The 15356-nt window shown below is 39.9% G+C and overlaps 1 protein-coding gene across 5 annotated transcripts in view; it reads right to left on the minus strand.

The window, feature by feature from the left end:
• Positions 1–2527: 2527 nt before the first annotated feature.
• Positions 2528–15356, minus strand: part of TFCP2L1 (transcription factor CP2 like 1) — a 29527-nt gene continuing 16698 nt past the window's right edge. For 2 of the 5 annotated variants that reach the window (XM_015868828.3, XM_085553307.1), the window contains 12 exons: positions 15238–15343; positions 14861–14967; positions 14120–14272; positions 12884–12994; positions 11059–11150; positions 9426–9474; positions 9236–9329; positions 8084–8174; positions 7296–7396; positions 6657–6799; positions 4729–4780; positions 2528–4288 (listed from right to left, as the gene is read on the minus strand). In XM_015868828.3, coding sequence (XP_015724314.1) covers positions 4251–4288; positions 4729–4780; positions 6657–6799; positions 7296–7396; positions 8084–8174; positions 9236–9329; positions 9426–9474; positions 11059–11150; positions 12884–12994; positions 14120–14272; positions 14861–14967; positions 15238–15343 — 1137 coding nt within the window. In that variant the 3' untranslated portion in view covers positions 2528–4250. Of the gene's footprint in view, positions 4289–4728; positions 4781–6656; positions 6800–7295; positions 7397–8083; positions 8175–9235; positions 9382–9425; positions 9475–11058; positions 11151–11218; positions 11412–12883; positions 12995–14119; positions 14273–14860; positions 14968–15237; positions 15344–15356 lie in introns of those variants that run through there. The other 3 variants (XR_014948300.1, XM_085553305.1, XM_085553306.1) reach the window with 3 other exon arrangements.

The raw sequence follows: 15356 nt of genomic DNA on the forward strand, positions 1-15356 counted from the left end.
TTTACATTGAACTGCAGTTAAACGAAGTAGAGTACCGCTTAAAGTCAAAGGACACAAGTACTCAGTACATATATGTGTTGAAACAATACGGCATGTATGTGTATATGTCTATATGCATAAATATGTATATGTTACATTGTAAGGAGAGTGCCTTTCAGAACTTGTCAACTGCAAGAAACATTTTACCACCTGCAAATCCTGAAAGTTCAGTTCATTTCACACCAAGATGATGTGAACTAAAGTATCTTCTAAATTGAGTTATTTTTTATATTGTATTCAATTCAACCTATTCTTCTATCCTTTCATCCCCAGCAGGCCCACTTTAACTCATAGGCTTATGTTCAATGAGAGCCCACTGAGAAGTGGACAGGCTGGGGCATCACACTACTTGTTAATACTTGTACCACCCAGAGCTGATAAGGGTCTGCAGAGCTAAAAAAAAAGTCTCATTTAAATTACTTCGAGCAGGAGGTTTCAATCCCTACTATTGAAAAAAGAATTAGGGACTGAAAAAAAGATATACAATGTAACAGGCACTTAAGGACAGAGCAAATGCAAAACCCCTCTAGGCTGTTTACATGGGGAAAGCTACTTATATCCCATGCCTTTAGCCTATGTATGTTGAATTTAGACATCTAGCCCAGATTAATTATTTGTGCTTCTTTTATTCTTGAATAGAAGGTTTTCCCAACACCCAGAGATGGAACAAGCAGAAATAACTTGTCATTCCTCTAAACTCCAAGCTAGCTGGTGTCTAGATCTTTATAGGTGTGTATGCTACTGGAACACAAGCCTCCAAGTTTCTGCTGGGACAAAGGTTCAGTAAGGACTAGGTTCAACTCTGTCAAGAAAGCATAAGCCTTACGTACACATTAGTTACACAGCTTAACAAACAAGATAGAATAGATAAAAACAGTAGAGCCCACCTAGTAAGACAGTATCCCTACTCTATATAATTGTTTACTCCGGAATACCTTCTTACAGCATGGAAAGGAGAACAAGATATATTGTCAAATTCGTCCTTATATCAATATAAAATTATTTGATTTAAAGAATCTAAACATAACAAAGCCTTAACAGAGTTATTCATGTTCAGAATTAATCACGCAATGCTACTGAAATAGCATCAGGACTTCCACATATACTTCCTTATAGCAAGATTTGCCTCTAAAATAACTAAGAACAAGTTATATTCTTCAAAAATAAGCGAACAGGCCTTAGTTCCTAACCTTGAGGCTGCCTCTGTCCTTCCTTTGCGCTGCTGTGTTTCAGTATTGCTGTGTGCCCAGAATTTCACAGAATCACAGGCTTCAAGGACATTTTAATACTCAGAATCACAGAATGACCCGGGTTGGAAGGGACCTCAAGGATCATGTAGTTCCAACCCCCCTACCTAGCAGGGCCACCAAACATACACCTTTACTAGATCATGTGTAGGTGAATCAGCTACACTCTTCCTACCAACCCCAATGAGCCTTTTAAATTGCCTTCATCAGGTCAGATTCACCTCTCTTTAGTTGTATACACAAGCAGCTAGGCCAGATATACAGTACTGAACCAATACTGCATGAGAGCATGAAAAAACACAGCCAATCTTCTGAAGCATCTTCCATAAGAGAAACGAGGTAACAGCCCTGATACACAGTGATATGTACACAGTGGCATGCAGAGCAGGCTGCAGCACCAGGTGAAACTTATGCCTTGCAGACAGAATAAGGAACATCTACATCATCATTCAGTCCAGGGCAGCTGCAGGGATGGGGTTTGCCTTCCACTGTAGCTCACCCTGGGACAAAGCTCCTACATGCTCACATGACACAAAGACCAGCAAGAACTGCCCAGCCTGGGCGAGAAGACAGAAAGTAATAGAATAGTTCACTTGGAAAGGACCTTCTAAGATCACCTAGTCCAACTGCCTGCCCACTGCGGGCTAGTCAAAAGCTAAATTGTGTTACTGAGGGCATTGTCCAAATGTCCACTCGTAGACACAGGGGAAACAACCACCTCTCTAAGAAGCTTGTTCCAGTGTTTTACCAGAACTAAAAGTTTTGGTCACACATGGGCTTCCCCTTCAGCTGTAGTTTCACTTCAGTGCAAGGGTTACATTTCACGCGGCCACAGCTTTCTCTCAGAAAGATGATGTTTTCCAGCTTCCAAAAGGGAATTTCTTCCCCCAAAGACTCCCCCAGCCACTGTTTGGCCACCATGAGGTCACTTGCCACTTTCTCACCTACACCGCCTGGTCCTTAACAAAGCAGCTTCACGTTCCTTCAGTTACTTCAAGAGGTGGAATTGCCATGTCGCAGAGCCTGAGAGTCACTTTAGATAAATGCTACAATTCACGGAGCACCAGGACAGCCAGTTGTGCAAGATTGTGCCTAAGTATGCAATTAGAGAAGTTGGCTGAAGCTTTTCCCATTGTAACATAGTTTTCTATTCTAGTATTATTTTTGGTGTAAAGAAACTGGTGGGGATGGGTGGTTGTTTTTGCACAAAGCTTGATGTTTTTAATGAAAAAAACTGTTGCTTTTCTCAGTATTTTGCTCTTTATTTCTGTAGGGAAAATTTGAAATGCATCATTTCTGTCAGAAAAAAAAATAACCGTCCGTGTCTGTCCGAATTCTTCCAGTGTCAGCTGGGAGCTGTAATTCACAGGCTGCACGTCCCCTTCTTTCCCAGAAGGCTGAGCTCCCGGGCACCCCTCCAGCCTTCGTGACGCATTCTCCCTTTGATGAACCCGCAGTAAGCACATCATGGGATCTGACATCCAGCCAAAGAGCTCAGCCCCAAGGGAGACATGGCGCTCAAGGCACTCGAATGGCAATTTCTGAGGTCTGCAACAGTAGCTGAAACTGATGCTGCATTAAGGGTCAAACGGATTTAATTAAATATTTCCATTTCAAAACGCTAGAACATTTTATTTGGCGTTTTCCAACTGATTATTTCTCATTTAAAAAAAAAATATATATATTCCATTCCAGGAAAAATTTTGGTATTTCAGCTTTCAACCCAGGTGAAATGAAAGACTCCAGAAGAATGGATGGTCATTTGGCTTGGGAGACCCAAAAAACCAAAAGCCTCCCCCCATGCTAGAAGGGTGTGATCCAGTTTGCCTTTGGACATCAGTGGAAGCCACTCTTAGTTAGCTACATGGAGTCTGGATGGCTGCCCAAAAGACCAAGAGAGGGTGGGGTTGACCATAGTTGGCAATATCTGAAACAGGAGTCAAGAGTGAAAAAACAAGAATACAAGAAGCAGCAACTAAGATGATCCATTACCCAGGTTCAATCTAAACACGGTTTTACATACTGTACTAATTTTCATCTCCTAACTACTCACTATGATAAAAAAATCTAATTCCCAGTTACTGTTAAAGACAGCAGACAATTAACGCTTTGTAGTGTGGAATAAACCCACGGTATTAATTCGTCAACAGCTCTGTAGCTTTCAATAAGCAAAACATTTCCTTGGAAAATCCTCATACACTCAATTCAAGGAGACTATTTTAAAGCTCAAGATAGAATACAGTACTGAACTGCTTGCCTCAGGTTATACGTTCCCCCTTGAACCCTGCAGAACCGTACTGTTGGATGGATGTTACAGAAGCTGTCAGGTCAGACCAAGGTCTATGGACTTTAAACGTATCTACAGGTGGAAAGCAGCTAATTGCAAGCTTCCAGGACTGATGCTCTGAGCAGGGACTGGGCATCAGTTCTATTCTCTGCATTGCTGTCTGATGCAGGTTAAGCCCCAAGCCTTCCACCTCAAAGAGTAAAAGAGGATCCCCAGGGAGCCCATGTCCATCAGCAATGGGGTGTGTGGTGAAAGCCAAAATAATAATAACAAGCCACATTCAGAACTGTAAATAAATCAATTCACCCAACCATGAGGGGTCTAGAGAACTGTCTTGTTGGTTTTTTTTGTTTTTTTTTTTGTCTTTCCCTTTAGTACACGGCAGATGTTTCTAAGCAATATGCAGAAACCTCAGTTTTTAAGACTGTAGAGGAATGGAGGGGGGAAGAAACATGGACAAGCATTGAGAGTGTTCTCAACTTCAGATTCAAAACAAAGAAAAAGAAAAAAAGAAAAAAGAATATCTGCAAAAGCAAGTTTTTCCTTAAGCTGTTTGGTAATTCTTAAGTTCATAGGAGCATTTTATCCAGAAGGTTCTTCATGTTTCCAGTCTAGGTTGTAGCAATCTCAGTGAGGCACTAAATTTTAGGCTGTCAAAGTCTTTCTGTGCAGCAGGGTCATTTTAAAATGATGTGGTAGCCATCATTGCTTTCAGCTGTAACAAAGAAATGCAAAGCATTTTTTCACTGATTTTAGAAAACAACACAGATGAATAACTCCAGATTTTCTTAGTTTTCACTAGTTTGCATTCTTGTTCCACAACCCATTCATGACAATCAGTGTTGAACATCTAGGTCAAAGCATTTACATTAAAAAAGAAACAAAAAAAGCCCAACATATCAGCATTCCTCTTTGCTTTAAGACTTTCTGCTCATTTATGTCAGAGGCGTTGGTGGAATTATGGAAATCTTATAGCAGTGTAACAAAGGAAAACACATAGCAGTCTATCAGTAAATAGATGTAACTTCTTGACTACCTTTAAAAATAACATTAGTTTCCTCTTCAGGACACCAGCACTGAGTTTGTGAAAAAGTTTAGTTGCACTGAACAGAGAAAATACCTTTAGAAACACATAATAAGAGCACCAATAGTTACCTTTTAATGTGCTGATAACAAAACAAGATTCATCCTGGAAGTTCTGCACCATCTGAAGGGAAGAAGAAAAAAAAAAAAACCCACAATATTTTTAGCCATTTAACTCAAGTTTCTTTTGGTGTCAATACTAACTTTAAAGAAGTTACCAAACAAAACCTAGTGTCTATATATTTCTCAGTAATCCCATCCATATATTATTAGATGTACATGAGTGATTACATGAAGTCCTTGCAGCTGTTAATGCGCTTAAGAGAAAGTTATATTGAAGTGCTTTGCCTGGAACTGATCTGGCTGGTTCAGCATTTTACTCATCCTGCTCCTGCAATTTCTTTCAACACTCCAGCTAACCTATTAATTCCATTAAGAGACTTAATCTTTAAATGATGCTACACCATTTTAGTCTGAAGATAGGCCCTCTCTCAGCAAGCATAATATACACATACACACAGGTGTGTGTATACATGCACAGATTCAGCAGAACCATAAAGCTCAGTTGTGTTTACATTAGGCTCTAGGATAATACCTAGAGGTGTTCAGCCCTGAGAAATAAGCTCCTTGCTGAGTAAAGGCATACTGTTAACATAAAGTTATTTCAGAAGTGTCCAACCAGTAGTTTTGACCAGACAATACCTAGAAATGCCGTGACTCCATGGTTAAGAGACTCAGCTCGCTTCAGGTCTGATCTGAACTACTCACTTAAGTTTCATCCATTGTAAATGTTTAATCCCATCCCAGAGCAGCTGTGTGGAAGTGAGGAAATAAATCACCTCCTGGAGGTGACTCCTGCAGCTGAAGCAGACCCCAAAACACCTAACTTCAGAATGGAGGTGATCAGATCCTCTCAACGATAACCCAGAAAATCCAGCTTTATTCAAAACCTTTCTCCTAACTACTGAACACTGTTCAGTACACACAGTAGAGTGCTTTCCAGCTGTAAGTTCTCACAATAAACACCCTCTTCACCTGCTTTGGCAAATCAAACTTCATTGGCCAGTCTGTGTGCCTGCACCTAATGATGCATGAAGTACATTCATGCAGTGCTTCACTCTTCCCACTATACTACCAGAACAAGGAAAAAAAAAACCAAAAAAACAAAAAACTCACAAAAATAAAGCAATAGGTATTGTTAATAATTGACTTCAGTAAATAGTTAGAGCCTTATACCCAAGCTAGTTCAGGTAATTCCCCTACCAAGAGTTGCCTTCAAGCACTTCATGTCCATAAAAGCATTAAGGTTTCAGATTTAATCAGGCTGAAATAGCAAGGAGACTTCAGGAATAAGCATTACGCCCTTCATTTTAGACTCCTGTTGAGACCTATGCTCTGCTTCATTTGTTTTAAAAATGTTTCTTACATATGAAGCTCCCTAAGTGATTCTGGTGCATTAATGAGTAAGTCATTTACGGGGGATAGGGAAGAGGAAGAAGGGCAATTCGCTATTAACCTGCAAGTTAATGGAATGGACTAAATTAAGCCATCATATAATGGGACACAAGCAGTTAGCAGAGGTTCACGAAATCATAGTGTGCATTTACACAGTGCTAACTCTGACCCGGTAGTCAGTCAGTCATTACTTGGCTCTAATGACTGTCCAAGATGTAAGATTAATTGCCCTGAAGATCTGCAAACTTGTCTTCTCCAGAAAACTTTCCTATTCATTTCTAAAGGATCTCCCTTCAGATCTTCATTTGGGAATTTGTTTAAGCAGCCAAAATGAAATGGAAATATATGTTCTATAACACAAAAACTTTAAAATCACACCAAAGTCAATGTTATGCATGAATGATATCAGCTATTTGCTTTAACTTTTTGGGGTTAATGATCTTGCAAAGTTACCTTAAAAATTCACTCCATAATTTAAAAGGTCATTCATACTTCAAGAAGTCGGACAGCTGTTACAGCTCTGATAGTTTGCTTTAAACCCTTACCTCGTTGCTCACTAATACATGGATCCCTGTGGGTCCCTGACGATAGATTCGATTTATCTGCTGTGGAGAAATGCTGTACAAATTTGCAATCTTCTCCATTAATTCCAAGGTGGTCAACTCTTCCAAGAAGATTGCATGATATACTGCAACAAGTTGAAAGTAATTACAGAGTAATTATAGAGTAGTAATTACAGATAACACCAAGATATTCAATATCAACAACCAAATGGGTTTAAGATCAAGGTTCAGATCCTGACAGTAAGTAAGCAAGCTTAGTACATTCAAAGATGACCCAGATAAGGCTCTTGATACTTAATATTTGGGTTCAGCAGGCAAATAAGACCCATGCCAAATTTGCCCAGAGGAAATCATAGGGACTAATGACAACATGTCTCACAGGGCACAAAAAATAATAATCTTATGGGGATGTTAGTATTGTTGGATAATCTACTTCTAAATTTTGACATTTTAAGCTTCTGCTAAGTAGAAAAATACAAGTTTCATAGAAGTATTATTTTATTCGATGTTACAGCCTAACAGTATCAAAACTGGGATAAATGGGGCCTCTTTAAACCATTCAACAGAGCTCAGGCAGAAAGTAGTATTTTCAGAAAACAAAATCCATACGTAAAAGCTTACCACACAGACTGCCATCTCCATTCTCTCGTTTTTGGTGGAGATGGGATCTGTTTTGCTCTGGTTCTTGACAGACATAAATTGTCATCTTGGGTCTTACATTTCTATGGATTATTAAAAGATAATAATGAGTTACTAAGATCTAAAATTGTTCCACTCAGCGCCGAACACTGAAAGATGGAATCATTCAAACTGTTCATAAATAATCAACTCAGTAGAACAGCTTTGATTCTGGTGGCTAAACGACTTCGGAAGTCTGACAAAGTCCACTTGGGAAGTGGTGGCAGACTGCAGAGCACCTTAACTTCCTTCAGGGTTGGATAAGAATAAACAGCATTCAGCATTTGCAAAGCAGTCCATCAAACCCTTCTTTACTGATTTAAATTCTGATCAGATGAGGAACTTAAGATGTTGCCACTTAAATTAAATTTTAGAGTCATTTGAGGCTCTAGATTTATTTTGTTTGTTTGTTACATATGACAGAGATGCAAGACAGAGTACTGAAGGCTGTGTTGCATATGAAGTAGATGCAAACTATCAGCTGATAACAAATAAACCACTGGAGATCCACATTATACTGCTTAATTTTTAACTCACACGAGAGTTTGGGAGCATTTCTGATCTGTGCTTGGATTTGAATACCACTGTCATCTCCAGCCTTTAAAACTACCTTTTGAGGTGTTAAAGGGAGGTCTAAGTGCTACAGCTCTAGGATTAACTTAGAATTAACACTAGAAGTGTATCAATTGGTGCTGCAATAACAAGGAAAGTAGGAAGGAAGAAGTACAAACCTTCCTTTGATTGCATTAAACAGCCGAATTCCATCAGCAGGCCCACAGATCTGAACAAAATCTTCTTTGGACATCTTCAGTAAGTCAGCACCTACATATTTCAAATTGATTTTTTTTTTTTTCAGAAGTTAAGCAAATCTTAGCTTCCAAATTGCATGCATGGGCAACAAAAGAGGGAAGGGAAAGGGAATCCACAAAGTTAAATTAGATAGATGGGACAGACTGCAAATTGTAGAGAGGTGTATGCTACAAATTCATCATTGAGAAATGGAGTGCTAGAATCCATCAGAAGAACAGGTCCACAGGAAGATATTCAAGCCAACACAGAAACAAGCTTCACTAAATGTCTCAGTTTTCTTTGACTGCCACACTCATCACATTGTCACAAAAGCCCCTCAAGGCTTCAGTGTCTTTAATACTACCCCATTCCACCATCTTACTGCTGTGTACAACAGCAGTAAGGAAGGGTACAGCAAAGACAGATCCAGACTCTTCTCAAAGGTGCACAGTGACAAGGCCAGAGACAGCAAATGGAAGTTGAAAGATGAGAAATGCAGATTAGGTAAAAGTGAAATTTTTTCACTGTGAGAGGAATCAAGTATTTGATTAGATTATACAGATCATAGAATCATGGAATGTTTAGGTTGGAAGGAACTTTAAAGATCTAGTTCCAACCTCCTGTTATAGGCAGGGACACCTTCCCCTAGACCAGGTTGCTCACAGCCCCATCCAATCTGGCCTTGAATGCTTCCAGGGAGGGGGCATTCACAGCCTCACTGAACAATCTGTTCCAGTGTCTCACCAACCCTCACAGTACACAATTTCTTCCAGATATCTAGTCTGAATCATGGATTGTTCAGCCTTGGAGACACTAGGAATGCAACTGCACATGGCTCTAAGCAATTTGATCTAACTGAACTTCCTTCAAGAAATGTGTTGGAGCTAAGGAACTCAAGAAGTCCCTTTCCAACTTCACGTCCTTTATTTCCACAGTGTATGTTTTAGCAAATGCTAAACAATCTAAGAACAAAAGAACAAGGGCACTGGATCAGATCAGTGAACCCACCAAAACTGGCCAGCAGTTTGAAAGGGAGCATGAGCTGGACTTACAAGAGAGAATAAAGACAAAATAATTAGATTACTTAAACTCACCCGAAAAACTTGAGAAGAGTCTACAGAATGGAGAGAACCTATTACGATGAAGCCACTGCTGGGCATCTTGAATAGAAGCAGAAGGAAGGAGATGCTACATTGCAAAAAGAATAAGAAGGTCTTGAAATGAACTGTTCACCAGTGTCCTAAAAAAGAAAAGCACCACATTAACATGATCTCAAATACTTACATCATTGCTGGGAGGCAGGAGCTCCACTTGGTGGGTTGGAGAACTGTTGCTAAAAAAAATTGTATGAAGTTGGAAGAGAAAAAAAAAACAGACAAAAAACATTATTTTATATTTTGCATTGCAGTGTCCAACCTCCTCCCCCTCCTCTATTTGGTTCAACTGTTACAAGTTACATACCAACATGGCTTTCACCTCTATCAGATCTTTAAAAAGGTGTCCAAAATCTGGACCAAGGACAAAAAAGAACCGACTGAATATCTGCTTGAGCTTTTTGTTGCTCAGTTGAGCTCTTCCTCAACACTGAGAGAAAAATCTCAGTTCAGTGATCTCATTCAAGGTATTCCATACAAGTGACTTAATAACGTGAACCCATCTAATTATACAAGTTGTGACCCACCAACATGGCTGAACTCAACCATTCTATGAGCAAGAAATCCTCTAGCACTGTCTAATAGCAATTCTTACTAAATTTGAATAATAAAGGACCTTCTAATTCAGCCCTGGTGTTATTTTAAACATAGTAAGCTGCAAGTTAACTATATTAGATGAAAGTGCATTTCTAATAGACTCTCTCAAAATATCAATAGGATTTTCATAGAATCATAAAGGTTAAAAAAGACCACTAAGATCATCTAGTCCAGCCACCAACCCATCACCCATGCCCACTAAACCCTCAATACCACATCTACCCTTTTCTTTTCATCTTCAGGTACAACAACTCCACCACTGGGCAGCCTGTTACAATACCTCACCACTGTTTCAGAGAACAAATTTTTCCTAATATCCAATCCAAGCATTTTCCCATAGGATTAATAATCTATCACTGGCTAAAAAATGCTCAGGAGATCTCCCTGCTAACACTGCTTTCTGCCATTTCAGTGCATGTCTATCCACAGGTTGAAGTTGCTCATTGAAAATCTGTGGTACAACATCAATTAATTAATGGCTTATATGGGAATCTATCAAGGTTGAAGAGTCCTGGAAGAAGAATGATAAGGGCTACACCAAAGTACTAAGGGAAAAAGTGTTGCAGAGATGACTTAGAGGTACTGAGGGTCCCTGCTGTGTATTTCACCCATCAACTACCATCATGAATATTTTAGAACCATTAAAATTATTTCTTTATGATGGCAATATTAATGAATTAAACATGTCTCCTTTTTATCCTTCATCCTTGAATAGTTTCTTAGAATTCAGGCTGTCTTACTCCATACAGCTTCTTGAAATCCCTTGAAAGGGAGTAATACCAGCTCTGAAGAGATGCTGAATGAACCTCACATTATTGTTGGAAGATAGTAAGAATTGCTGGAACAGTGCATAGTGTGTTTCCTGACCTCCACAGAAAGGTAAGAGAGGAAATTCATGGCAGGAATTGCCCTGGTAGTTCTCAGATGATCACCTCCCAGCAATCACACAAGCAGTGGGCATACAAACAGGCCTCTGAATTACAGGGAATTTTTGCCTGCAAGGATTCAAAATCTTTGTGAAAAAATCTCTCTCCCTTTCTAGGAAGGGTGCTCAGAGGCTAAAATGCTCCTTGTACTCTTCCAGGATATGAAATGCCTGGATATGTGAAACATACCCAAAGGTTACCATATCAACAGAAAATATAAAGCATTTATTTGTTACATACCCATCTCCAAGGTTGAAACTGTTTGGAGAACTGTTGTAGCTTGGAGATGGAGCGCTGTTCATTTGATAAGGCAGATCTGGCCAGGGAGAGCACTGTTGGAAGAAAGGCAGCGGGGATACTTTCATGAGGTTGGAAATAAAGGATTCGATTCTCCTCTCATACCACATTCATGCTGTTGCCACGCCACTAACTTCAGCTCATCACTCCTGCTGGGAGGAGGAGACGGGCCGTGGATCCTACGCTGCACTCCAAGCAGGCTGTCAGGGGGCCAGATTGATTCCAGTTGTGCATTCCACATTTCTCCCATTTCACAAAGCCTGTCCCCAAATAACACTGGGCCAAAGTGTGCACAGCTGTAAGTCAGAGCAACGCCAGTAAGTCAACTCAGACTGAAAGCAGCAATGATACAGAAATACCCCTGGTCTCAATTATACATCCCTAATTAAATCCAGGCAAGAGTGACAAATACGCTCCAGTGGCATTGCTTCAGGTTTATACCAGTGAAAAAGCAGAATATGAACCAGCCTGTTAAGACCTCTGGCTATTAGTGGAAGAGCTCGAGATACAAATGTATTATTATGTAGGAAAAAGTTTAAGATAAAACAGACACAAAGCTTCTAAAAGCCTTCACGAACACAGCACAAATTCTATACTCCACCATAAAGCCAGAGCAACCAGCTAGAGCTGGTGACTCTGCTCTGTATTTATGCCACAGTAATCAGTAGGAGAAATCTAGCCCTGTAGAAGCCTCTGACATCAAGAGCTCAAGAAAACGCTCTGCAGGATCCTTGTTTCAACGATAAAAAGAAAACAAGCTGGAGTTTTGGAGTTTTATTATCTCCACATACAGCAGTAGCAAATATTTAACTCTTTAGCAACTCACATTTCCCTGTGCAATATGTCAAAGTGTATCAGAGCTAATAGCAAGTTTAGGATCTGCCAACTCAGTAGAATTAGGTCTGTGTACACAAGAGCCTCATTAACAATCACCATGGTGAGTTAGAGAACACTCTGGTTGCTTCTGGCAACTTGAGGAAAACTGAGTGGGAAGGGCTGGATCTCACAGGAAGTTTACTTAAATTAAGACAAAAAATCCTCAATTTCAGAAGTCCAGCAAGCCACTTCAAAATCAAAATAATAATAATTAAAAAAAAAGAATTAAATCAAACTACAAAACATTCCCACAGAGAGATCGAACAGTGCTTTTCAACTCTTGTTTTGAGCCCTTTTGCTTAGTAATTCCACAGCCTGGGATGAGCTTATACATACATCGCTGCAATGAGGGGACAGGCGTTAACACATTAATCTCTATACTGGATGACAGTCACATCCATAGAACATAAGACATTCAGATATTCCTAGAGAGCCAGCCAAAACCTTCTAAGAGCTGGTATGTGACAGTAGCCTCCAAGGAACAATCGCAGAAAAGCAGATTGATAATTTAATCAGTCAGGCTATTCATGTGTTCAATGGACCCATGTCCAACATGAGCCTGTGCCAGACAGTTCTGAGGAAAATACCTCATACAGCTGGCATCTAAGTGCCATAACAAGTGCCCAGGAGCATGGCAGAAGATAGAGAAAATGTTTCTTTTAAACATGGGCTGTAAAGGGCTAGTTTATACCCTGAAACATAGGAAAGTTTGACATCTTGTATAAACTTCAGCAGTGAGAGACATTATAATTTCACTAAGCTCTCTGGTTCCGTCAGATCTTGGCATAATAGTCCCCACAAGAATCTCCCATGCTCAGTTAGAACTGCGTTTGCTCTGAAATCTGTTTCCCAATATGCTCAAGTAGTACGACATATGTTTAAAACATTTTACCTCTGTGAGAATAGTTGTCTCATAGGAAGGCTGATACTTCTCCTTCTCTTGGGTGGTCTTCTTCTCCATTTTTTCCCTGTCAGTCTTCTGTTTTCTGTCTGCTCCTTTAGGCTATAAGCACAAGCACAAGCTTTCCCTTATGCCAAGTATTACAAGTTTGGGAACAGAAGCCAACAGATTTTTTCTGATCTGTTCACAGAAGACTCCTTAAGATTTATGGGGGCTCTACATACAGAGCAAGACCAGATCTGCATTTTCCAGACAGAAAAATTAATCTAACATCTCAACTGTTTCTATACCACCATCTCCTCCCAATTACCTCCTACTGCAATTCCAAAATAAACTGACCACAATCTTGACATTTGATAATTATCTCAGATCACGAACCCCCTAAGTCATGCATTTCAACTGCATTTGCACCATCTCTTCAGGAACACGAAAGACATTGCGCATAGGAGCAGGAGTGGAGAAGCAGACCCTTTGAGCAAACAGGGCTAATAAAATTTTGTTGTTAAGTGGTTCCATGTTCACCATGTCCATTTAGGAGCTTTAGTGATGTACACAATCATCTTTATCTCCTCCAAGTAGCAAGGAGAGGAATTGTGTGGCAAAAAGCAAAGTGTATTTAAGATCTCCAAGTTATGCCCTCACTGTTCATAGAAGATTAAATCAAAGAAACCAGCAACACCCATGCTTTCTTGATCGCCTACAGACACTCAATCACAGTGGATATACCCTGAAAATTGTTGGTATGACAGATTGACTCAAAATGACTTAAAACAGTATCCTCTATATTCCTTAGAATCTGGACTATGTTTCATATCACTTACAATACATAGAATCACAAAATGGTTTGGCTTGGAAGGGACCTTCAAGATTATCCAGTCCCAACTTCCCTGCTACAGCAGAGACACCTACCTATAAATCACCTTCAGGACACAAACTAAAAAAAGGCAATGGCTTTTAGACACTACTCAACTGTATTACACAGAGATTTATTTTGTGCACCAACACACATCTGATGGGTTTTCATTCCAACCAGCTAAAGTTTGAGTTGTTGGTTTTCAATCAGTATTAAGATTGAAAACCAGCCCAGATCTCCATGTGCATACTGTTCATTCAAGGCACAGTGGACTGGCAGCAGTGTCAGCATGACACTCAGGTTACTCAATTTTAACTAGAATTGCTGTGTAGTTCTCTAATCTAGCTGATGACAGAGCCAGAATCACTTCATACCTTGAACACCTTGATCTGGCAGCTGGCAGAATGCAAGTGTTCTGTATATTCACCATTTTCATTCTGCTTAAAGGTGTCGATTTGCACCCGGAAAGGCACCCCTTTCTCGCCTCCATGTTTCCGTGGAGTAAATTCTGTGCTGATGCAATGCACCTGGGAAAACAAAAGCTGTGCTCATCTCTGGAGACTGTTTGAAGCTGTAAAAAACTGAGTTTTAGACTCCTTGAACTTGCAGGGTTGCCTGAACGTGAGGTTTTGACTCCTCAGAAACTGAAAGAGACAGAAGGGTTCAAAATATTTACATTTCTGTTCTTCTAGTCAAAAAAAAAAGAATTAGAATCCTACAGGGAAACATCACCAGGAAAAGCATTCTTTGATTTAAGCAAATCCCACATACAGATTAAAAACAGACAGTTTGCATTTGAGATAAGAAATACTCATGAACAAGAACAAGAAAAACTAACAGGTTGTGAACAGCTTCCTCCAGACAGAATTCATGCTTGGAAAGCATCATCAATGTGGATTTTTTCCCCTTTCTTCTAAATAGCCTAGCTAGAGCAAATATTACTTCAAAACTAGCAAGTAACCCAGTAAAGTATCCTATAAACCAGTTCTAGTTACACTTGAATGTTATCATTAGCACCTTTCTCTCTTCTTCGTGTGCTGGCTACCTTAACCCTCCAGGTCTTCGTAAGATACCTCACCGCAGTATTTACAACAGGAATATCACTTCTCTTTTACCTGAATGAATGCGGAGGCTCTCTTTGATGGATCCCACAGAAATTCAACCGTGTTCAACTGCGTGGGGCTGGCCCTGGGATCCAAGATTCCAACTGACAGTGGAATATCTGTAGAAGAAAACCCCTAAAATTTTAAAAATATTACATTGAAGAAGAGAAAGCATTTCTATACGATTACGAGATGCATGTGAAAAGCCAAGCCATCCACGATATATCTATTAGTGACCTACAGTCCTATTTCCCACCCAAATGCCCATAGGTTTCCTAAGAGAGGAGTATGTTTAAAAACAACAACAAAACCATCCATGAAAACACGCAGAACAGCATTCAGCACCTCACTTCCCAGCTCTTCAAAAGAACCAAATGAAATAGCCTCACCTATATCAAGGATGCGGTCCCCAGGCCGACTCCACCTCCAGCCCTCCAGTTGCTGATGCTCTGTATATTGCAGGCGTCGGTCATGAAAAACTACACGGATTATACTCTGTTAAGAAAAG

Source organism: Coturnix japonica, chromosome 7 (assembly GCF_054131305.1).
Source record: "Coturnix japonica strain WE chromosome 7, WE-NBRP24, whole genome shotgun sequence".
Classification (NCBI taxonomy): domain Eukaryota; kingdom Metazoa; phylum Chordata; class Aves; order Galliformes; family Phasianidae; genus Coturnix; species Coturnix japonica.